The 22,794-nt window shown below is 41.0% G+C and overlaps 2 protein-coding genes across 5 annotated transcripts in view; one reads left to right on the top strand and one right to left on the bottom strand.

Annotated features, from left to right (window-relative positions):
* The window catches only part of LRBA (LPS responsive beige-like anchor protein), a 395,942-nt gene that overhangs the window by 177,038 nt on the left and 196,110 nt on the right, over nt 1-22,794 (bottom strand). For all 4 annotated transcript variants that reach the window (XM_058193740.1, XM_058193737.1, XM_058193738.1 and 1 more), the window contains 2 exons: nt 15,302-15,448; nt 12,671-12,807 (listed from right to left, as the gene is read on the bottom strand). In XM_058193740.1, coding sequence (XP_058049723.1) covers nt 12,671-12,807; nt 15,302-15,448 — 284 coding nt within the window. The remainder of the gene's footprint in view (nt 1-12,670; nt 12,808-15,301; nt 15,449-22,794) is intronic.
* MAB21L2 (mab-21 like 2) lies at nt 8,091-9,593 on the top strand. Its single transcript, XM_058193743.1, has one exon. It carries the CDS (start codon nt 8,225-8,227, stop codon nt 9,302-9,304), a length of 1,080 nt encoding a protein of 359 aa, XP_058049726.1. The 5' UTR covers nt 8,091-8,224; the 3' UTR covers nt 9,305-9,593.

Genomic DNA, 22,794 nt, shown 5'->3' with positions numbered 1-22,794 from the left:
TACATTACTTTTAATCTGAGCAGGTAGAAGCATGTAACCTACCTTGTGTAGACCCAGAAGCTATGGAGGGTTAGGATTGGATGGGTCGCTTCAGAGAATACCAAGTTTTTAGCAAGATTGCAAAATAAAAAATAAAAATCCAGGGAAAGACCATGACAAACCACTTTGAAATAGTTGCCAAGAAAACAGACCCCATACGAAACCCATTCCAAAGCACATTGCTGTACCTTGTCCATTTGTCCTTAACCTGAACCCACATTTTCTCAAGATTAGGACATTAGAGTCCAAAGCACCCTTATGGATTTGAATTCAAAACACTACGCATCCTTGCTTTTACCCTATTGCTCTTAGGTTGTTTTGGGAGGCATGTCATTTTATAAACAATTGTAATAAAGAAAGTAAGTTTCCTGGCCAGTCATCAGAGAAAGGTCTGCAAGGATAATCAGAAGGTACAAATAAGAGATGCAACCCTGAGATACTTTGACCTCAATGTTTAGACCTGGTATCTTAAATGAGCCTGGCAAAGGACTAGTAGCTTCTGAAGGTGTAGTAGAGAAAGCATCTCAGGACAACTGAGTATGTGAAAAAAGGGCTATGCTGGAGTAAAAGGAAGAAACAACAACAAAAATATAACACTGCTACTGTATCAACTTACCCTCAAATAAAACCCAGTATTTTAAATAATATAGAGAAAACTAAAATATTTGAGAACAACCAAATTACATTACAACTGCTTTTGGGAATAATTAAGTCAACTGTTCCTTCCAAAAATTAAATTAGATAAACAATTTAATTTATATAATAATTCATTTGGGGAAACAGATGGAGCACAAAAAAAGTAAAGTAAAACTTTTTTTTAATGGTCAAATTCAGTGAAAGAGGTTAAGCGCATGTCTTTCCACTGAAATATAATAAGCTCAATTTTAGGTGGCTTGAGCCACAAATTCTACAGAACACTTAAATAAATATATTAAATTACAAATAAAAATATGCATTACAGTGCATATCAATGCACAGTAATTACAAAAATAGATTTAACTGAGTAACAACAACAACAAAAACCATAGCGATGATTAATTATGCATCTGGTAGCATGTCATATTCTTTGTGTGTGCCTATCAGATACTGAAGAGAAAAGGCATGGACAGTGTCCAGTCCCAGCAAGCAAATCATTTGGAAACAGTCATAGCCATAGATCAAAAGATTTTTCACTCTATCTGCAGTAGATTTAAACTCACCCAACCTAACCTTTTGCTGCAGACAAAACCAGTTAGAAAAGAAAAAAGGCTCCTTAGAATCCATAGATAATAAAAGAAGATTTGGAGTGCAGGGCAGGGGGTGAGAGACACAGAAAAGAAGCAGGCAGACATAACCACTAAATACATAGCCCTAGACAGCTGTTTTACATCCTGGTTTCAGATACTGAAGACAGAAAAGTTTCCACCAGCCCTTTACTCTCCAAAATTAAACTGCATGTACAGCTTCTGTATTTTATTTGGGTGAACAGGTATTTTTCCTTCATGTTATTACTGTAATACATCTTTAAAAGATACATAAGTTTTTATAACATTTTAAAGTAACGTAATTTCTAATATATGCTATTCACCTGGCCACACCAAGATCAAATTACAATATTTAAGAGAAGCAACATACACAATTAATATTGTCTATTGGCATTACTGATCTATGATTGGAAGTTATGATAATTTTATTTTCAACTTGATTAGGAGTTCTTGTTTTAAGCAAGATTAGGAGTTTCTATAGCACCAGCACATGAAAAATGTAGCTTGTTTCAAATACATTATCACCCCTAAATCTTTGTTGACTAACTCAATTATTCCTTTTTAAAATATTAAGATTATTTCTTTGAGTGTTTTACTTTACTGAATATTAAGGCTTTTTTGTTCAAATATAATGTTATATCATATAATATATAAATGTTATATCAATTCAGAAATATTTCATTTCAATTAGCAGTCTCAAGGTTTGATTTAATCAAAGGCTTGCTATAAATGCAACTTTCTACAGCTCTGTTTGTCTATTAGCAGTATAGAACAATCCAATGAGTGATTTGTGGAATAAGATTCTTCACAGAGAATATTCCTAAAAAATACAGCAATGAAGGAATGAGAAGCATACTAAAAATATGTCCCTTTTATTTAAATATATACATTTAAGTTATTATTCACATATCACAGCTACTGTTTATTCAATGTAAAATAAGCACTGCTGAAGTCATCAGAAAACCTGAAAAATTCACAAAGCCCTCAATCATGCGTAAATCAGACTAACAGGCAATCCATGGCTTAAAAGGTAATATAACAAATAATAATTATATAACAATATGGAGATAATATCAAATACCACATTTATTTCAAATTAACTGATTAGAACAAGCACCATTTTGGCTATGGCTGTAAACTGAGATCCTCTTAATAATACACATGTATAGAAATACACTGTAATCCCATTATCTCTATAATTATGCATTATATACGAATAAACTAGTCTATTCTGGAAATATTGTAAATTCATTGAAAATTAATTCTGGTAGACTTTAAATAACTGAAGTTAACTTGCTCACATTGTGAACTATGGTAACTTACAAGTGTTTAAAAAGAAACAATTCTATTCCAAGTATTTGGAAACATATGCAACTAAAATGTTTGGCTCGCTCTACCTTCATTAAAGTTAAATATGAACTTGAGTATCAAGTAATTCATAGTCAAATAAAAATTGTCCTTCTATGGAAGTTAGACGGATTAATTTCCGTAGGACTCACTTTCAAGTATAGTGTTTCAGCTCATGGTCATTAACATATTATATGAACAGTTATATCAATTATATAAATAAAGACAGTGTTTAGCCACAAGCATCATAAAAGTTTTACCTCAAAGACCTTAATGCTGATATCAGAGAAAGGCAATATATCAGTAGAACAAAACAATCCTGCAGGGAAATGAAGGAAGAGAAACCTTCCCATAAATATAGCATTCTAAATCACTGGGCAGTCATGTTAATTATGGGGCCATCCACATTTCACCTTTTTGTATGTGTACAGGTATTGCTTGCCTTTTTAAAAAATCTCTCATTCATAATTAAATAAAAAGGGTCCTTTTGCAAAAGGAAATACACACACAAGAGCCATTAATAAGCAGAGCTTTCCGTCCAGGAGCACAAGGCAAAAACCAAGATCCATCTACAAATGGAAACAGGGTTAATAGCTGCAATTCCTCTGGACCTGTGAACTTGACCCATTCATTTAGCCTGACCATTGGGAAACACAACTAGCACAATCCGGAATTGCACCTTTTCCCATTTATACTCTTTCCAGCCATTTAGCTCCATCAAAAGAGTAGGAATGTATAAAAATGACAGGCAAAAGCCACCCATTCTTTTCCTAGGCTGTTCTTCTATAAATGGAAGCACAGAGATTGTTTAAGCAACAAGATTAAAAGATCTCCTGGAAAATTAAAAAGGGAGTAACAATTAAGCTAACTGTCTGGAAGATATACGCTCTGCTTCATTTTAATTTTCAGTAGACAAAGATGCTTCTAAGTTAGAGCAGTGCTGAATATTTATACCTGCACAGCTCAATCAGCCCAAAAAGTGTATCACATTAATTCCTGACTGAAGAGGATATTCAGCCATCTCTTCAAAGGGAGAGCATGAATTGTCCACGGTCCAAAGTCGGTTCCCTTCCTTTTTCTTTAAGGCAAAAAGTTGCTTAGAAGCAACCTCCAGAAATGGAGATCTGGCTTGGTACATGCACGCGGAGAAGGAAGCACGTTAAAATCCAAAGCCAACTGGAGCTGAAACAGAGGGCAAGACACGTCCTTCTGCTATTCCCACTCCAGTAGGGCAACAAAAAGAACCCCTCCTTCCCATTTGCTTTACGATAATAAGCCACGTGCACGAGGCTTCTCTGCACAGCAGAGAAAGCGCCCCTCCCGGCTCCTCGGCCCTTCTCTCTTCTCCCGCCCTCGAGGTTCTCCAGCGGGTTTTTTTTCCCCGACCAGTTCAACGCCAAGGACGAGATCTACCCATCCTCAGCCGGTCTTAAAGGAGCGGGGGAGGGTCGCTGGGAAAACCTAGGAGGAGAGGCAAGGCAAGGCAAGGCAAGGCAAGGCAAGGGCTAAGGTATTCCCGCGCGGGTGGAGAGTTAGACCAACCCAACCCGCACTTTCAACCGTCAGAGAAAATGGCCCGCAGCCTCCCTAATGAATTCGTCAGGGCTCCGGGATCGCGCCTTCCCCCGCCTCATTAACTCAAGTCTGATGAGACGGCTTGTAACCGGAGGAAATGCAGATCAATCGGCCGAAGCCTTCAAGTGGCTTTTAACCCGGAGAGCCTCCCCCTGCCAGAGACCCTGCGCGCACTCGGCGCTGGCCCGCCACCTCCTCCGCCTCCACGCCAGCAGCACTTTCAGCTCCTCTAGGCGGACCAGGGGCTTAAGATCCCAAGGAGCTGCTGACGGACGCGTCGATTCCCAGGCGGCCAAGGCGAGCGGGACGGCTTTTCGGCAGCCTTCCATAAGCGTCTTTCGCTTCTTCGACAGAGCCCCGCAACCTCCGCTTGCAATCCTCCATCTTCCTTCTCACAACCCTCCCTTCAAAATTCCGTCACCGGCAAGGAAGGTCCCGGGCTCTTAAAGCCGCCAGGGCTCGGCCGCAGTAGGCGAGGACCAGCTTCCTGACTCGCTTCCCCTCTTTTTCCGCAGGCATTATTTGCTCGAAAGTGTTTAAGTTTATTGCTCAAATGATGTTTCTAATTAGCTCTTAGGACCATAAATCCGACCGGCTTTTGTTTTCCAACTGATTTATTATTTACAAGAGCATCGACCTCAGACGGGGCGGCGGAGAGAGAGAGATGGGGAAGCCTCAAACCTAGAGACCAGCAGGGATCCCACTCGAGGCCCGCGAATAGAAAGGCGACCAGCGCCGAGCTAAAGCTGCTAACCCGCGTCCTCTCCTTAGCAGGAGCCCCAGTGGTCCAGGAAGACCGGCTCTTCAAGCGTAAAACGGGTTTGGGACGCAGCCTCTGGGAAAACCGAGATGGGGGTTCTCTTCTAAGTAGCAGGCGCGAACAGCGGAAACGCGGCTGCGGATGGGCTGGAGCACTCTCCAGGGGTGGGGGTGGGGGCGAGAGAGCGCAGGGCCCTTATAGGCTTGGCCGGGGTTGCTTCCTTGGCCTCTTCGGAAAGGTGCGGGTTCCAAGGGTGCAAACTAGCCTGCGCCACAAGACGGGATGTCGTCGATGAAGCATCCCTCCCCCTCCGCCGCCTTGTGCCTGTCCCCCTCCCAATTCCGGGATTTCTACTTCTGGAAAGATTAGGTCTTAAACTATACCTTGCAACCTGGGTCCGTCGGTCGGCAAATATTTTTTTTTGGGGGGGGGAGAGAGAGGAAACGTTTCATAAAAAATAGAAGCAAAAGCAAACGAGCAGCGAAGGCTCGGCTGGAAACAAATCCTGCTTTACAACAGCTACTAGGTCAGACTGCTTGACACAAGAGACGGCTGCAGCTGGACTGGACAAGTCAATAGAGAGGCTACCCTACAAACAGTCATTGACGGCTTCTAGCGGGATGCAGAAGGTTATGGCCACCCGCAAGCCATCTCGTTCCAGTCCCAATCCCGGTTTTCGATTCGGGCTACCCAGTTCTCCATAAACCCGCTCCACGGACAGCCTCAGACAACCTCTTTACGGCCCCCCCCCTCAAAAAAAAGAGCTCGAGAAGCAACCGGACGGGAACCAGAGCAGCGGAATGAACGAAGTGATGGTGGTTGGGAGCAACCGGTGCGCCGCCTTGCTAATGGAGCCCTTTCCAAATAAGACTTGGTCCTGTGGAGAACACTGGTGGCCCCCAGCCCCAGCCAGCCGCTGGGGTCCTACTCAGTTCTAACACCCGATGGGATAAATGAACAGAGAAGATAGCGGGTTAGGCAAGGCTTGGGGCCTCACTACTTCTTCAAGTCATAGCAATTCCAAAATCCCAGAAACGCAGGATTGCTTATTTCCAAGCCCCTCGGAGAGAACAAAGGCTTGCAGCAACGCGGTTGAAAATTATTGTTGTTGCTGTTTGCTGAGATCCGAAAATCTCGTTTTTAAATGAAATACAATTGTGCGCACACATATACTGCCTGTCACCTATTTAGCGCCCAACTAGAAAATAAGATATATCTTAGTCATACCCAGGCTATTTTACACTGAAGATTAGCCGAAAATATTAAAATAATTCTGTAAGCATCTACTGGAATGATGGGTAGGTGGGTTAGTAATGAATAAACTTTTTTCTCAGAAAAAAGTCAGTGCTTGCACTTAGCTCTCCATCTCTCTAAAATAGTTTACAATTTATTTACGATTAAGCACAAACGTTTCTGCGTGGAAGGCCCGGCTGACCCGCTTACACTGGCACCTAAGAATAAATATTTGTCTAAGCCCTTTGGGAGGAAAAAAATTAATAAATCTGGAGATACTGAAATGTGATAATTGTTAAACATTGCTTCTGAGATCACTGGCTGGAATCCAGCAGGAACTCCACTTGTAATTAGAAATACAATATTATTAGGTGCCAAACTTCTAATTCGAAACCTCTTTTTCATAGTGATAAGGATATTAAACTATACCTACTATTTTGCAAAAGTATACTAGGCGTATTGCTTGGTATCGTTAATTTTAAGCGAAACACTGCTCAGGTTGGATAATCAAGGGTCCTAATTGGTTTTTATAATTGGGTTCATTTTCACAAATGCTGGAGTTGTTGAGCAGCAATAGATTTAGAGAGGAATCACAGTGGTCCTGCTGGAAAAGTACTACTGTGTAAGTATGTGTGTGTTCATGTATGAAAGTTACGCTGTTTCTTCTTCCTTTACACGTTTCTCCTTCCCCGCCATGTTCAATACTTTACTAGTCTGTCTTGCTATCCGTTGTAGAATGATCCGTTTCAGTCTAAACGGGGACCGCAAACCCTTGACTTGCATCTTGAACATCCCAGGAGGGTAAGTGGAGATCTTGCATTACTACTCACAGCAATGTCTTCAATAGCAACTTTTCCTAATCTCTCTCTCTCCCCCATTTCTGGCGGACCGAGGCGCCTTCTCTCCTGGCCTTCAGCTAATTGGGAAATAGGGTACAGCGGGGTAAGGTGCGTTCTCGTTTCCACAGACGTGCATAAAATCAATGCGTGTGCCTTAAGCATCTTTCCAGTCTTTTTCTCTCTTTCCCGGCCTCCTTCCTCAGCATCTGCAATCGTGGCGGGCCCCGCAGCGGCCGTGTAGGCGGCTCGGCCCAGCGATTGGCTGGCCCTCTGACAGCTCTGGCGGCGATTGTAGGATTCCCGAGCCACGCCTCCCTTCAGCAGGGCCCTGGGACCATTCATAAACTAAACGACCCTCTCCGCAAAGGCAGAGACCTCCAGACGTCCGTGCCGGGAGAGGACGCGAGGCGCAGGAAAGTAATAAGAGGCTGCATCCAGCTCCAAAAGTGGGAGGGGGAAGGAAACGGAAAGCGGCGGGAGGGGGAGGGGGGGAGAAATCCTGGAAAGCGGAAAAGTGCATCCACACGCTCACTCCTTCCTGCTGCTCAAGACAATATATTCGGAACAAAAGGGAAGGTTTACCTGTAATCAATTTCTTAACAAAGGGGAAATCCCGAAGGGGGCCTAAAGCTGGACTTAAACTTAAGAACTTTGACGAGGAGCAGGCCGGGAATCAGCGGCGGAAAGGTTGCCTTCGGGCTCGTTCTTCAGCCGCGGCCTCCGGAAGAAAAGCAACACTAGAGAGCAAAGCGGCGCTGCCACGGCCTGAACTAGGCGGGAGGAGAGGGAAAGAGACCGCGCCGTCAATCCAGAATTTGGCCCGCTGACCTCTCATTTTTGCCGCGGAAAGTCAAACCCCCCAAGTACGGAAGAAGGAACGAATTTCCCCAATGAAGAACTGAAGCCCCTTCGAACCTGAGCAGGCCAACAATTGGGCGCCGCTCCGATGTGAAGGAAGCGCCAAACTTTTGCGCCAGAGAAAGGTGGTTGTCCGCTGCGCTAGGTGGTGGCGGCGGCAGCGCGGGTTCCGACGGTCTCTCGTCCTCCCTCTCGTCCTCCTCGGCGGTGGCAGCGACCGGGCGAAGCGGGCTTGGCTTCTGCCCGCGCGCACGGAGACGGCGGCTGCGGCGTTGGATCCGTCAACGTACTGCGAGAGCCCGGTGTACAGCCCGGACGTTTGCCCCAACATGATCGCCGCGCAAGCCAAGCTGGTCTACCAACTGAATAAATACTACACGGAGCGGTGCCAGGCCCGCAAGGCGGCCATCGCCAAAACCATCCGCGAGGTGTGCAAGGTCGTTTCCGACGTGCTGAAAGAGGTGGAAGTGCAGGAGCCGCGCTTCATCAGCTCGCTGAGCGAGATCGACGCGCGCTACGAGGGCCTGGAGGTCATCTCGCCCACCGAGTTCGAGGTGGTGCTCTACCTCAACCAGATGGGCGTCTTCAATTTCGTGGACGACGGCTCGCTGCCGGGCTGCGCCGTCCTCAAGCTGAGCGACGGCCGCAAGCGCAGCATGTCGCTGTGGGTGGAGTTCATCACCGCCTCGGGCTACCTGTCGGCGCGCAAGATCCGCTCGCGCTTCCAGACGCTGGTGGCGCAGGCCGTGGACAAGTGCAGCTACCGCGACGTGGTCAAGATGATCGCCGACACCAGCGAGGTCAAGCTCCGCATCCGCGAGCGCTACGTGGTGCAGATCACGCCCGCCTTCAAGTGCACCGGTATCTGGCCGCGCAGCGCTGCCCAGTGGCCGCTGCCCCACATCCCCTGGCCGGGACCCAACCGCGTGGCCGAGGTCAAGGCCGAGGGCTTCAACCTGCTCTCCAAGGAATGCTACTCGCTGACCGGCAAACAGAGCTCGGCCGAGAGCGACGCCTGGGTGCTGCAGTTCGGCGAGGCCGAGAACCGCCTGCTGCTGGGCGGCTGCCGCAACAAGTGCCTCTCGGTGCTCAAGACGCTGCGCGACCGGCACCTCGAGCTGCCCGGCCAGCCGCTCAACAACTACCACATGAAGACGCTGCTGCTCTACGAGTGCGAGAAGCACCCGCGGGAAACCGACTGGGACGAGGCCTGCCTGGGCGACCGCCTGAACGGCATCCTCCTGCAGCTCATCTCCTGCCTGCAGTGCCGCCGCTGCCCGCACTACTTCCTGCCCAACCTCGACCTCTTTCAGGGCAAGCCCCACTCGGCCCTGGAGAGCGCCGCCAAGCAGACCTGGCGCCTGGCCCGGGAGATCCTCACCAACCCCAAGAGTCTGGACAAGCTATAGGGCGCCCGGGGCTCCGTTGCAAACTCTGGAAGGAGGACGGGCTCAGAGACTGAAGGCGCGGCGGCGGCGGCGCTGTTCCTCCGCTCCCCTTTTCCTAAAATGTCCTTAAAAAGACAAGACTCTCCCGGCAGGGAAAGGACTTGGCGGCAGCCGAGCGAAACCCGAGGTACATTTCTTCCCCTCCCCGCCCTGAATCTTCCGTGTGTGTGAGCCCCCCACCCTTCTCTCCGTCCCTCTTTCCTCTCTCTCGTCCGTTTGCCTGAATGTTGTCACCAAGTGAAAAACAACGCTATTTAACTAGATGTACGATTTTCTTTCTTTAAAAAAGTAAGGAAAGAAAACAAAATAAATTAAAAGGAAAAAAAAAACAGAATCCCCAAAAAGAAAGAGGAACAAATGAAAGAAAAAGTCACCGCTATAAAAGTTTACTGGTGTTAAATGTATTCCAGTGCCAATGACAGACTATATGAACTTCTTTTCTTTCCCACCATTTGCTTAAATTTGAACTTATTGAAAACAGTTAAGAAACCTCATAAAAAATAAAAAATAAATCGATTTTAACTTTCCATTGCCTTCGTGTCTCTTTATTCCAAACATCCGCAATTAAGAGGTGATTGTACCGAAGATTTTTACTTTTTAAGCAGAAAATAGAAATGAAAAGCAGAAGGGCAATTAAGATAGATTTTCCACTTACAAATTATAACAACGCATTTTGAATGTTTCTAACTGATACCAAACAAATTATCCAAATAGAGAAGTGTTTCTGTTGTAAAACAACTCTGCAGCCTTAGGTAGCTATTTTTTCTCTCTCCAGGAAGCCATTAGTTTTTTAATGTTATTACAAGTTGATATAACTTCCCTTTCTTTGTAGAATATAAGTACTTTCTTTCTTCACTCATCTATCCTTCTGCCTTTTCTAGCATAGAGATAATAAAATTCAATATTAAATGAATTTCAAGGCAATGTAAAATTATCCCTAAATATATAATTTAGGAAATCTAGGAAATTTTCTTTCCTATATAGTTTTACAGAATGTATACATATGCATTTGGAACAAGATGGAAAGCATTTTTAAGGAACATTCTTCAGGACAACTGACACTGATTTCCATATTAAAATGATCTTCATTCAGAAAGGATTTTTTACATGTTTTAAATATGATTTCTCTCTTCTGAAGGAGTCAAATGTGAGAGTTATAGTTTGTACAAATTTTGATGTACATATTTATTTAATCTATAGCGGCCTTGTACTACTGGATTTTTTCTAACTTCATCCTGAACCTATGCAAGTTTATCACTGCCATCAAAGTGGTTTGCTCCCAAATAAACATGAAGGGAATTGCAGCCTTACAAAGATATGAAATTTTTGTTCCCCCCCCCAAAAAAACTTACTTTCATTTTTTATTTAGACAAATTGTGACAGAAAGTTTGTGGGTTTTTTTAATACTTTGGAAACGTTGATTAGTCTTTGCATATAAACATTATGCCTTAAAAAAGTCTAAATTGAAAATGAAAAATTGTTTTAGTTTTGGTGCATTGATAAAGCTCTAACATATATTTCCTGCTTGAATGCCAATGTGCTTATTTGTTCAGTATCTGCTTTGGGGCAAAAATCAAAGCTAAAGAAACCCAAATGCAATAAGTACACTTTATGCTGAAAATGGTTCAAATCTGATAATGGCTTATAATGAACTGAGTTTTCATGCATGCTCCACCAGCCATTCCACTAGCTCAGAATAAAGACTATGCTCTAGAATTCAAGAATCTTGTTAGGAACAGGCTTTCAGTAATAATATAAACTTTGATGCTATCAGTAACAACAATATCCCCAGCTGCTTTACTTCAAAAATCCTGTCACAAGGTTTTTCCTTCCCAGAGTTTAGAAAAATACACAGACAAATTAAATTGATCAAATTGTTTGGAGGCTTTGAAGCAAGTGCCGGATTGGTGCTAGAAGAAGGGGTGTGGCTACTCAAGTTTTTGTTATCCACAGCATATGGAAAAGGGAGGGAGGGAAGAAAAAGAAAAGACATGGGAAAATGCCAGGGTTGTAAGAAAACAATGTTGTTTTACTGCATGACTTCATAACCCAAACAACTAAAGATTTAGAAAGTTTCCACAAGGAGAACTCAACAGCTTGACGCTTATCCTACCACCACTAGCACAAACATTTCCCAATTTCCAAATAAATTAATACAGTTGACTGCTTTTCTAATGTTCTATGACTACCATCAGTTTAAGATGTCTGGCTTAGATTGTTTTTAAAGTAATATTGTAAACCTAATACCAGTTTACTTCTCTCTTACTAGGAGAGAAGTTATTTCAAAGCAGCAGGGAAATACATATAGTTTAGTCTAAAATAATGTATACTGAAGTTTCTAAAACTACAATGAGGTAAATGTAAATTAATATTCTGCCTCTTTATTTGATGGCTGCATAATTACTTTCAGAATAAATTAGCACCCAAATAAACTGCAGTTAAACTGAAGTTCTTATATGCACACTACTCTTAGCTTGAAAAGTTTACATGCTTCTGGTAAGTTTATAATTTTAAATTAACTAGTGCAATGCTATATAAAAGTGTATTTTTTTAAAAAAAAGTTTCAGAATTACTTTCTACTAGATATTAAAGATTTCATAAATGATACTATTCATATTGTAAAAATATTCATAGAGAATAAAATTGCAACAATTTGTGTAACAATTGCCAACATAGACCTAATCTGCATATATCACATCATACAGTTTTGTGTTCCATTTTCTTCAAGAAAGCACTGCAAATGTCTCTTATTTTAAAAAATAAACAGAATTGTTTCTATAATAAAGCACATCTTTAAAAAGACTGCATGTTCACTAATACTTTCTAATATGAAAAACATGGTGAATATTTTAAAGAAATAAGTTTACATTTATAAACAGAGATGCTCCTTTGTGAAGTAATGAAATGGAATTTACTTTTGTATTTGGAGACTACAGTATATTTAAGAAAAGCTTAAGCAGAACCATACAGCACAAATGTCCAAAAAAACCATGCTTTCAGAACAGAGTGTTATTTAACATTCAAAGCCAAAACACAGATATCAAGGGGCAGTTCTGCTAATTTAAGATATTTTACCCATTCTCTTGTTTTCAAGCAATTGTATTTCAGGCATCTCCCTGGAGGGTTCTGCCTTCAGGTAATTAAGAAAGGTTCTTAGAAGTAATATATTTCATACTTAAATAGACTCACATACATGAGCACTCGACTTTGGCTAAATCAAGGACTGAAAAACCTTAAGTCAATAGACAGAAAGAAAATCCTGGATGGAAAGATTACTTAGTATTTGTCTTTTAAAAGGAGGGAGAGAGAAAGTCAGAGATCTCTTACCTTGGGATCCATTTTCTTAAAACTGGGCTCTTCTTCATCTACCTCAAAATACACTTCAGAGGTGGTGATGGACAGAGTGCCTTTCACTACTACACAAGGGGCCACGAGCTGAGCTGGTGTACATAGACTAACAGGACCTACAAAAGAAAAGAAAAGCACACACAGTCCAACACTTTGTTTGCCATAATCTGAAGAAAAAGCACAAAATTTTCTAACTACACATATGCACGTTACTTCTTTTATTCGATCAATACAGCCCACCCTTTGCAAAACAAGCTGCCTCTAACAAAGAACATTTTTATATACACTCCAAGAACACATGCAATGCATTGTTGCACTGCTGGGTTGCCAAAGATTTGAACAAGTACAGCTGCAAGCAATGGAAGTGATTATGTATGCCCATCTAGATGGCTGTTAGATCATCTCATTTTCTACTCCTGAAAACTTTGAAATGCTTCAGAACCAAATGCCTCAGATAAGTACGTAGGTAGGTAGGTAGGTAGAAGGAAGGAAGGAAGGAAGGAAGGAAGGAAGGAAGGAAGGAAGGAAGGAAGGAAGGAAGGAAGGAAGGAAGGAAGGAAGGAAGGAAGGACCTATTTTAAAAATATATGATTCGCTGCTACGTTTTATTTATATGCACAGCCAAGACATACATTTAAAAGTTAAATATACAGTGCTAGAAACTGAAAAGGACACTTTGCTTCAACTATCAGTTAAATATGTTTCAAGCTATCCATACATGGCTAGTGCAGCTCAGGGACTGTGGGAATAAACAGCTGGAGCACTGGTTTCCATTTGAATGCATTTTTATTGGAATAATCACATCTCCACAGGGCTTATCACAGAAGCAGATCAGTGTACTACTCAAAACAATAGGCTGGACGCAGTTCTAACAATATGCAGGGTGTTATATAAAGCAGGATCCAGAGATGGAAAGTGGATTATGTTTGTCATCTTAGTGGTTTATAAACAGGGAATTCTGAGAGCAACAAAGAGTATATTTATCATCCTGGCTTTTGTTTCAAAAATGGTAAAATGTTATTTGTGACATGTAACCTTTTGCATTAATAAAGTGGATATAAATGAGGTGTGCACATGTAGGTAATCAATGGGTGAATATCTGCCCCCCCACACACACAAAAAAAATCCAGATGAATTGTCATTTCTGTCAATTGTTAGAGGTTGTGATATCTTTAATCTTGAATCAATCTCAATGTGTGCCAGTAGGACAATGGAAGAGATGCTCTGTTCTGATCGGAGCAGCTTTGCCCTCTATTCCCAGTGTACAAATACATTGTGTTTGCAGATGGGCATCTGAGAGATGCACGACTGCCGTGATTTCCCAAAGCTCATTCCCACAAATGGATGAAATAAGCAGCTATGTGTTCTTTTGCTGTCTCCCTTTGCCCTCTGTACATTAGCATGTAATCCTGGGAAGAAATAACATTTTTTCAATCACTTTCAGACATTCAATTACAGGCCAAGGAGACAGCTGCAAGAGCCAGGGCACCTCAGGTCCTGTTGAAAACCCCTGACAATTTCAACTTCATTTCCAACCTGCAGTACTTTATTAGCAAGGATTACTTCTTAATCCTATTGCCATTGTCAAGATTATATAATTAAACTTCCCTTTCACCTCTATTACAGTATGAATGTATTATCAGAAGTAATGAATGTAGAATGGGGTGGGAAAGGATAGACAGACATGGATCAGATTGGGTGCTCCTGCAAAATCTGTTGAATAGTAGCTTCTATAAGAGCCACAAAAATTGTGCTGGCTTTTAATCACTAGAATATTATTTAGGCAGGAGATACATTTTCATGTATTACTTTACTGTGAGGCTAAACTGATGATTCAATTAATAGAACAAAATACGTAATGCTATGGAAGGATGTTGCCTAATGAACAATAAGCTCATATTCACTACTTTCAGTGAAACAGAATTTAACCCAACGAGTAACATTCTTCTTTGGGAAGTAATCACGATATATGTCTGGATGTATTTTATCGAAGTAAAAGGGAAAAAAAGAGTAGCGTCTAATTTTCAGTTCAAGACCAGAGAAAATTAGGTACATACTTAAAACCTCAAAGCAGAAAAAGTTGCTTTTGCTTCTTTTTATTTTTGTCTTTTTTAAATAAACTGCACAAATCTGCTACGGTAACATATATCTTTTTTTCCATTTCTTTAAAAAATAAAAAGGAAAATACAGTATGCCTGGCCTGATTGCTGAAGTAAGGGAGCCAAGTTACCAAATGACTTACGAGTATTAAGCAAAGATTTTGGATTAATTGTCAAGCCTGGTCTACTATATTGGAACACTGGGACTTACGGTTTAGAAAAATGCCTAGAAAAAGCTATCCCCTCCCAAAAAATATTAGGTACACAAAAGCAAATGTGCATATCTGAAATATTGTATCAAAAGTCCTCAATAAACAGATCTAAAGCAGTAATTTGAAAGTTATTTGTTATGTACAGAAAACAACTTCATTAGGAAGAAAGAAGCCTCTAGTACCTAGGTATGTAATTTTGTGTGTGTGTGTATATTGTATACCAGCCACTACAGAAATGGTGTTACTAAGGTGCAATTAAACCAGTACAGAGATTCTAGAATATAAATAGCAGAAATTACCAGTTAAATTCTCAAGTTCTTTCTCCTCCATGGATGACAAATTATCATCATCGACTTCCAGGAGAACCTCGCTTTCTGAATTCTGATTTCCTAAAGCCTGATTCTTGATAGACTGCTTTCCTTTAACAAGTATATCTTCATCTGGAGCTGAAATGAAAGAGAAACATAGCTGTCAGCTATCAACAGTTACAATGAGGAGGTGGGAGGAGGAATAGCCTTGCTTATATATGCCCTGAAGACTTAGGATGGAGAAAGGAAGTTACCTGGGAAGGGGTGAAATAGCCTGGTGGACTGCTTTAATATTGGGGAAGGAAAGAGTGATGGCTGTAATTCAGTGAAACACAGAACTAGCTCTAAACCAAGTTACATGATATTCAAAGCAAACAACCTCCTTTCATTTCCAGCCCTGGCTCCCATTCACTCACTGAAACACCTGTAAGCAGAGTTTTAAGAAAAGAAAAGAAATGTTAGGGTTGCAGGAAAGTAGCTGACTTGTATTTGGAGACACAAGATAGCTGTAACATATATCTGGCAATAGGTTCCATCAAACTTAGTAGAGAACTTTACCAAAGAGGAAGGAGATTTTACACACTGCTGCCATTTTCAAGAAGGAAGTTGGCAGATAGACAAACCAGACAAACATGCCTAACGGAAGTTAGTGGAGGAGATTGATACTGAGCCAGAACAACAGACATCAGCAAAACTTCAGCTTCATGGATTTAAATGAATTTAGACCAATGCAATATTTAGACCAATGCCTGTATAAACATGAAGAAATTCTGATTTTGGAGAGTCAGGGAGGGAAATATGCTGCAATTTAAACTGAACATGGGTAGCTTTATTAACAAAATGGACTTTGAACCTCCCTGTTTTTCACAATCGTCACACATACAGAAACTGCACACCTTTTCTGGAACATTCTCCTTGTGAGGACTGTGGTAGGAGAATATGCTGGTTGAAGGGACATTCTTGCTCACAGTCCTCACAGAGATTGCTTTAGGGCTGCGTGTAGGGGGGGGGCGCTGGCTTCACAGCCCTTTGGGGGGGGGGCAGCAGCTAGACAGAAATAGCATTAGTGACTTCTGCCAAGATTCTGATTCTGTCACCCAAATCCAGTTCCTTCTTCTCCCAGATCTTAGCCAACAAGCACCGTGCAGGTCCAGAGACACCACCGAAACATGGGCCTGATCATCCCTCTTCGGAACCAAGAGAGAAAAGGATGAGGTCGCTAAAGCCCATTATTACGTCTTGGGACTCAATGCTTACTGGGCTCCCAGGGAGTTGGCGCGACGTGAGGCTTCAATCTCTACAGGGGTGCCTAACAACCAGCCAAAGGACCGTAAGAAAAAACACGCGCGTGGAAAGCGGAAAATCCGAAGCTGGAATCGGCCGTCTGCGCGCGCTCGCTGTAAGTGGAAGCGGTTCTTTTGAGAAGTTTCTGGGCCAGGGAGAAGGCGGAAAGCGAAGGCGGCACCATTTCAAAGTTTTGGGGCCCGATATTCCTCCTAAAGACGCCGGGGTTTCTCCTTCCAGGGCTGCTACGGGAGGATAGAAATTCAAACTTGCAGAACTTAAGGCAGCTCGGGGTCCCTCAGTGCCTTTCAAGCTACGAAGCCTGTGTGAAACGCACCTTTATTGGGGAAATAGCAGGCTGACCCTGGCGCCGCGTTGGCGACATTTGTCCGCGTTACAGGCGGCAGCAGAGGCTGCCTGTCCCCAAGCGCAAGAATGAATGACAGTTCGCATTCTTCTTCTTCTGAACCGGCCCGCTCCGTGCCAAGATATTTTAAGACACGCTCCCCGTTTCGTACCAACCGAGTCACCCAAGGCAACTTTGGATTTTTTTTTAAAGGTGTTTTTTTTTAAATACAACATACCTACATGGAAAGCAACGTGGCAAATTTCTCTTTTTTAAAAGGCGCTTAGAATCTGAAGGCTCCAGGGGCAACACGCAGATAGTTAAGAGACCCCCGCCTGTCTGCAGCGGCAGAACCGAGTTAGGAAAGCGGCGGCATCGCCTGGCCAAGAAGCTCTCCGGGGACACAAGTGCTCAGATCGCTCCGGCACGGCTGGCCAGCGGAGACCAGTCGGTCGTACCGGCTTCCTCGGACTTGTGCCCTATGAATTCAGGGCAAGTAAGCGGGAAAGTACTCGCGGCCTCTCTGCGTTCAAGCGGAGGCTGCGATGTACGAACGCGGCTCCATCAAAACGGCGCTCAGCGGGACTTTCCCTTGCGCCGCAGGAGATGTACGGCCACAGTGCCTCGACGGAAAGGAGAGGGGGGAAACACAGCGGTAGGGTTCAGCAGCGCCTTCCTTTACAGAAGTAGTATTAACAGCTCAACTCCAGCACAAGAAATCTCATAGAAACCGGTGTGTTTACACACGGGATATAGACACGCATATTTTCAAAGGATGCAGGGTGGAAAGGGAAAAGTGATAAGCATGAGGAGAAATCTGCAGGATTTTAATGCTGCAGGGCCTCAAAATGAAAGGATGTGATAAAGTTAGGCTGCAACCCACTTCGTTCTTAAAATTGCAGTAAAACACAATTTACTTAAGGAATGAGGCTACTGAAATGAACGGGACTTTAGTCTAAATATGGCCAGCGCTGAAGTGCCTTTATACCATCTTTCTCTGACCCATTGACCTTCAAATAGGTTGGATGTCAGCTCCCATAACTCTCATAAAAGCCATGCTGCCTGGAAATGATGAGGATGGGGATCTAATACATCTGGAAAAGACCAGCTTCAGGAAGACTAACTTTCTTACTCCAGTATCACAAAATTAAAAATTTACCAGTTTTTCCGAACAAAAGTAAAGGTATTTTACTTAAAAATAAAAGTATTAAGACATAACTGTCTGTTCGAATAATTCTACTTGAAAATGCATTAAAGGAGTTAACTTCTGTAATTGAAGTAAATGAATGTCGTATTAGTCTGATTTTGTTCTCAGCATTGCTATTGTTCCATCTCTAAATATATTTTCTTTGTATTTAAAGCTGACAACAGGAAACAGATAGGAGGCAGCAGCAACCCACTACTTATATATTACCTGCTGTGATATAGCTGCAGAACACATGAAACTTATCTGGATTTCTAATATAGAAAAGAGTTGTAAAAGTATAGACCATTTTAGTTTCTGTTGTAGAAGAAGCGACATACTGGCCTCCATCTTCTTTGGAAACATATGTCAAACATATCCTGGCCAGCCAGCTTCTATCCAAAGCTGATTACGTTTTGATCACAGCCATACACAGTTTAAGGTTCCAAGGAATTATTTTTAAAAACCTTTAATCTGCAAACATTTACAGAGGAAGGCAATCCCTCGTGGCCATATATAAGCTTAATTGTGTCTCCAAGCATATGAACAGAAATTTCAAATGAAACTATTAACACAATACATAAAGTAAATCAATTTAGAATCTATGTCTAGCTTTTCAAATTCTAAGTTCAATTTAAAATGTAGCCTCTTTTTAATATATTCCATATTTTTTCTGAATCCGGACGCTTTGAAATATATTTGCAAATCTGTTTACCAGTAACAATCATGAAAGCAGGAAAATAATTTCTTTTTCCTTTTCCTTTTAAATATATTTGTGGATATAACTAAACAACACTCTTACTTCTGGACTTATTCAGTGAAAATCAAAAACTTCTTGTCATGGAAAATATGCAGTTGATACTCAGAAAGGTTTTCCTGTAATTAACTCTCCCTTGAGGATTTTAAGTTAGTAAAATACACATGCACTAATATTTAATTCTCAGTAGTAGAATCTCACTAGTAATCTAGTTGCTTTCTAAGATTTTTTTAAATAAGTGACAGCAAAAAATAAAAATAAAGCAGATAGCAAATGTTTGTAAATTTTAACAGACTGTCTGTAACTTGACACAATGTATCATTTTGTGGTTTATAAAACTTTGTCACAATTAGACTAAGTCTTATTTAAAGCTGAGCAACTCCTTTCATACTTATTAAGTTAGGAAATCAAAATGGATGCCACTTTTTTCAAGAATAATTCTAGAAACTTTTCTATACATGCTATTTTTTTTCTAATATCTTTTGTCACTTAACAGATATCAACAGATTATTTGATAATCAATAGTCTATGGTACTGAGGTTTAAAACATTATTGAAAAATGCCTGAATAAGGATTTATATATTACCTATGCTTATAGGTATGATGTGGCTAAAACACTACTTCTTGTACTTTAGCCAACCGTACGAGCATTTTGGCTTTTCCACTATCATTGGTAAAGTGGCAGTAATAACTCAAGGCAAAAATCAATGGGTATTCAGTCTAAAATACAGCCTACTTAAGTAACACAACTTCAAAAATACCTCCATTTCATAAGTATATTATTGTGGGTGTATTTATAAGATAAAATTATGGTACCTACACAATCATTCATGTGATTACCGCTGTTATTCTGCTCAAAGAAGGCCAGAGTTGTATATAATAAGAATTTCAACGATGAGGTAAAACAATTAAACAAACTATTGCAAAACAAGACTATAAAATACAATTCAATTATTCACTTAAAAGCAGTTTGTACCTACAAATACCCTGATCAACAGGTAAGTATTCAGTTGTTATCTGTAGAAAGCATGGTATTAACCATACTTTCCTTGGGAAAGATGTTCATGATTGCAACATGCTTTATAAGCTCCACTCTGGGCCATCCTATTATGAGCAATCCTACAACAGACTTCTCCCAGCTGATCTTATGACTCAAGCTGCACTGAAAAATTAGATTTTCTAAAAAGTATTTGGCTTGAGGCCATCCCTTAACATAGACTCAGCAGTGCACAAGCAATCACTATCATGATTCTATTTAGCTGCCCTCCTTAGCAACTAAACACCAGTTGCAGTTATGGATTGTCTTCAAGAGAAGCATAACAATCAGCAGTAATGATGGCATGGATTAATGAGAATATTTTATCCCAGTCCAGTTTTGGAAACTGACCATGCCAGTGAAGTCGTATATGTCTTTAGTGACAAGTTGGAATCATGTTCTTCAAAGCTACATGCCTGTTCTTTCAGGAAATGCTCTACCTTATCTAAAATCTAGTTTGCTCAGTCTAAACAGTGCCTATCCACAGTATTTCTGTTTTATCTATAGTTACTATAGTTTGATTTGTTTGTCAGGATCGGGCATATCATTGCTTCCAGAAGCTGTGAAGCATACATAAATAGTTCTCCTTACTCATTTGAAAGGGAGGGATAGAATTGAGTGTTATCTTCATGGTGATGACATCATCCTACAAATCTCTGGATAACTGGACCCTTCAATAAGTGAAGCTTCTGTTCAAACAAAAATGCACTTCTCCAACTGGAACTCCTCTGGGACTCTATTGAGACCCACTTGAAAGTCTACTGACTTAAAATCTGGTTGGAAAAAAACATTTAGCAGGAGGAATCACACAGCCTATTTTTTCAAATTGGTTTGCTTTTCTTTTGCTGGGAAAAACAGATCCTGATTTACCTTACTGGGTCTACTTCATGTCTTTTGTGTCAATAAAAACTCATGGCAAAGCTTAATGTCTTAAATGTTCAAATACAGATTAAATACATCCCATCATCATTAATGAATGCTTGCAGATGCTCTCTTGGCTAAATATTTTTATAATATCTTTCGTTTTCCACATAGAAAGCATTTAAACTGGTTCAAACTGACAACTTGCTGTCACTTCAATGATGACAACAGACAGATATAGTAATATTCTTTACCTTACCCCTTTAAGTGCTCTCAGGCATTGAAGTTACATCTACAACATTCATGTTAATAAATATGTTATTAATCAGAACCAGTTTTGTATGGTAGTTAGGCCATCAGTTTAAAAACTGGGAGACTGTGAGCTTTAAATCCACTTGGACATAAAGCCAGCTCGGTGAACTTGAGCCAATCAGTCTCTCCTAGAAGGAAGCAATGGCAAACCACTCCTAAAAAACCTTCCTTCCAAAACTGCAGGGACTTATCCAGGCATGCTCTGAGAATCCGACACAACTGAACAAAAGACCAAAAAAAGTTAATAAAAATTATAATCATTCTTGATATATTGAGCTTTTTGAACCGTTTGACAGCATCCTCTTTCACCTATTTCAATCAGCAATTATAAGTCAGATACTGTGAAACCAGTTTATTGAAACATCTTATTATGGTTGTAAATTTTTTTAATGTAGCAATGGCCATCAGAAGCTGATAGTTATGCTCTGTGATGAAGTAAGATTAGGACTCTTTTTCTTTATTTTATCATGTAGCCAGACTGTTTTGCCTGATCTCTGATACATACACTGGTCATGAAGAATTGCAGTTTACTTGCTTTTCTTTTAAATTATTTCATAATTTTGATGCACTTTTGGTGTATGGCAGCTTGGCTAATAAATCAGCATATATAAACAGAATGCATTCAACGCCACCAGAGTAGTCAAACGCACACCAAAATTAACTTTGCGTTCAAGCAAATTAAGTGAAAAATCATTATTTAACTAAACAGATGGACTGACTTTTTCTAATAGCCTACAATTTCATTTTTAAAATCATTGGCTTTGAGTAATTAACTCAAACACAAAAAAGTTCACTTTCATGAAACAAGTATTTCCCACCCATACCCTTGAAGGCCACTGATGCCAAGAAATTCCAATTCTGGAATTAAGGTGCTGAATATGATGAAGAGGAATACAGAAGTTCCAGGAAATTGTCTTTTCTTTAACAAAAAGCAACTCTAGTTTCAAGCCACAATATTTGCAATTTAACAGCACATACCAGGATTCTAATTTGTGCTCCACGCAATTAAAACCACAGGTCATAATCAGCAGACTTGAAAACATAAATGTTTATGTGATTAAGACATGAGATTACATAGCTATTCTTTTAGATTATGCCATATGCTTTCTATAGAACAAACTATCCAGCTGACGTAATCATACTGCTGGCCAATCATTTTTGTTATCTGACAGTTTTGTTTGAAAGTTTTACCGGCAATGCTTTGAAACTGCTTTATATATAAATGGGAGAGGAAGGAGGGAGGAGAGAGAGAGAGGGAGAGAAAGAGAAAAAACTTTTGGAAGTTCTACTGAAATATACTGATAATTGCATTCTTTTGAACCCTTGCATCTTAGCCTGCAAGTTAGCTCAAGAGAATAAAGTGGTGACTAACTGATTTATAGGCCAAAATAGTCTCTGACTGACAGCTCTTTCACCTGCTGACATAATTGTGGAAATTAATTCTGGCAGTTAAGATAGAAAAATAGTGACAGATGAGCACATGACTGACATCTGGTGGGAAGTGGAGTTAAGTTGCTCATATGGGATTTTGCCCACGGAGCTGCTGAACAAAGCTCATTCCACAGTAAATTTGTGGATTCCTGAGCTTACTGCTTATAAAATTAGCTTTTAAAAGTTTTAATACAATTATCACCATATTATAAAATAATTAAGAAATAAAGACGAAGTCATGTACTATCCTTTCCTTGCAAAAAAAAATGGGGAT

Source organism: Ahaetulla prasina, chromosome 8, assembly GCF_028640845.1.
Source record: "Ahaetulla prasina isolate Xishuangbanna chromosome 8, ASM2864084v1, whole genome shotgun sequence".
Taxonomy (NCBI): Eukaryota; Metazoa; Chordata; class Lepidosauria; order Squamata; family Colubridae; genus Ahaetulla; species Ahaetulla prasina.
This window is presented reverse-complemented; position numbering and strand designations above follow the sequence as displayed.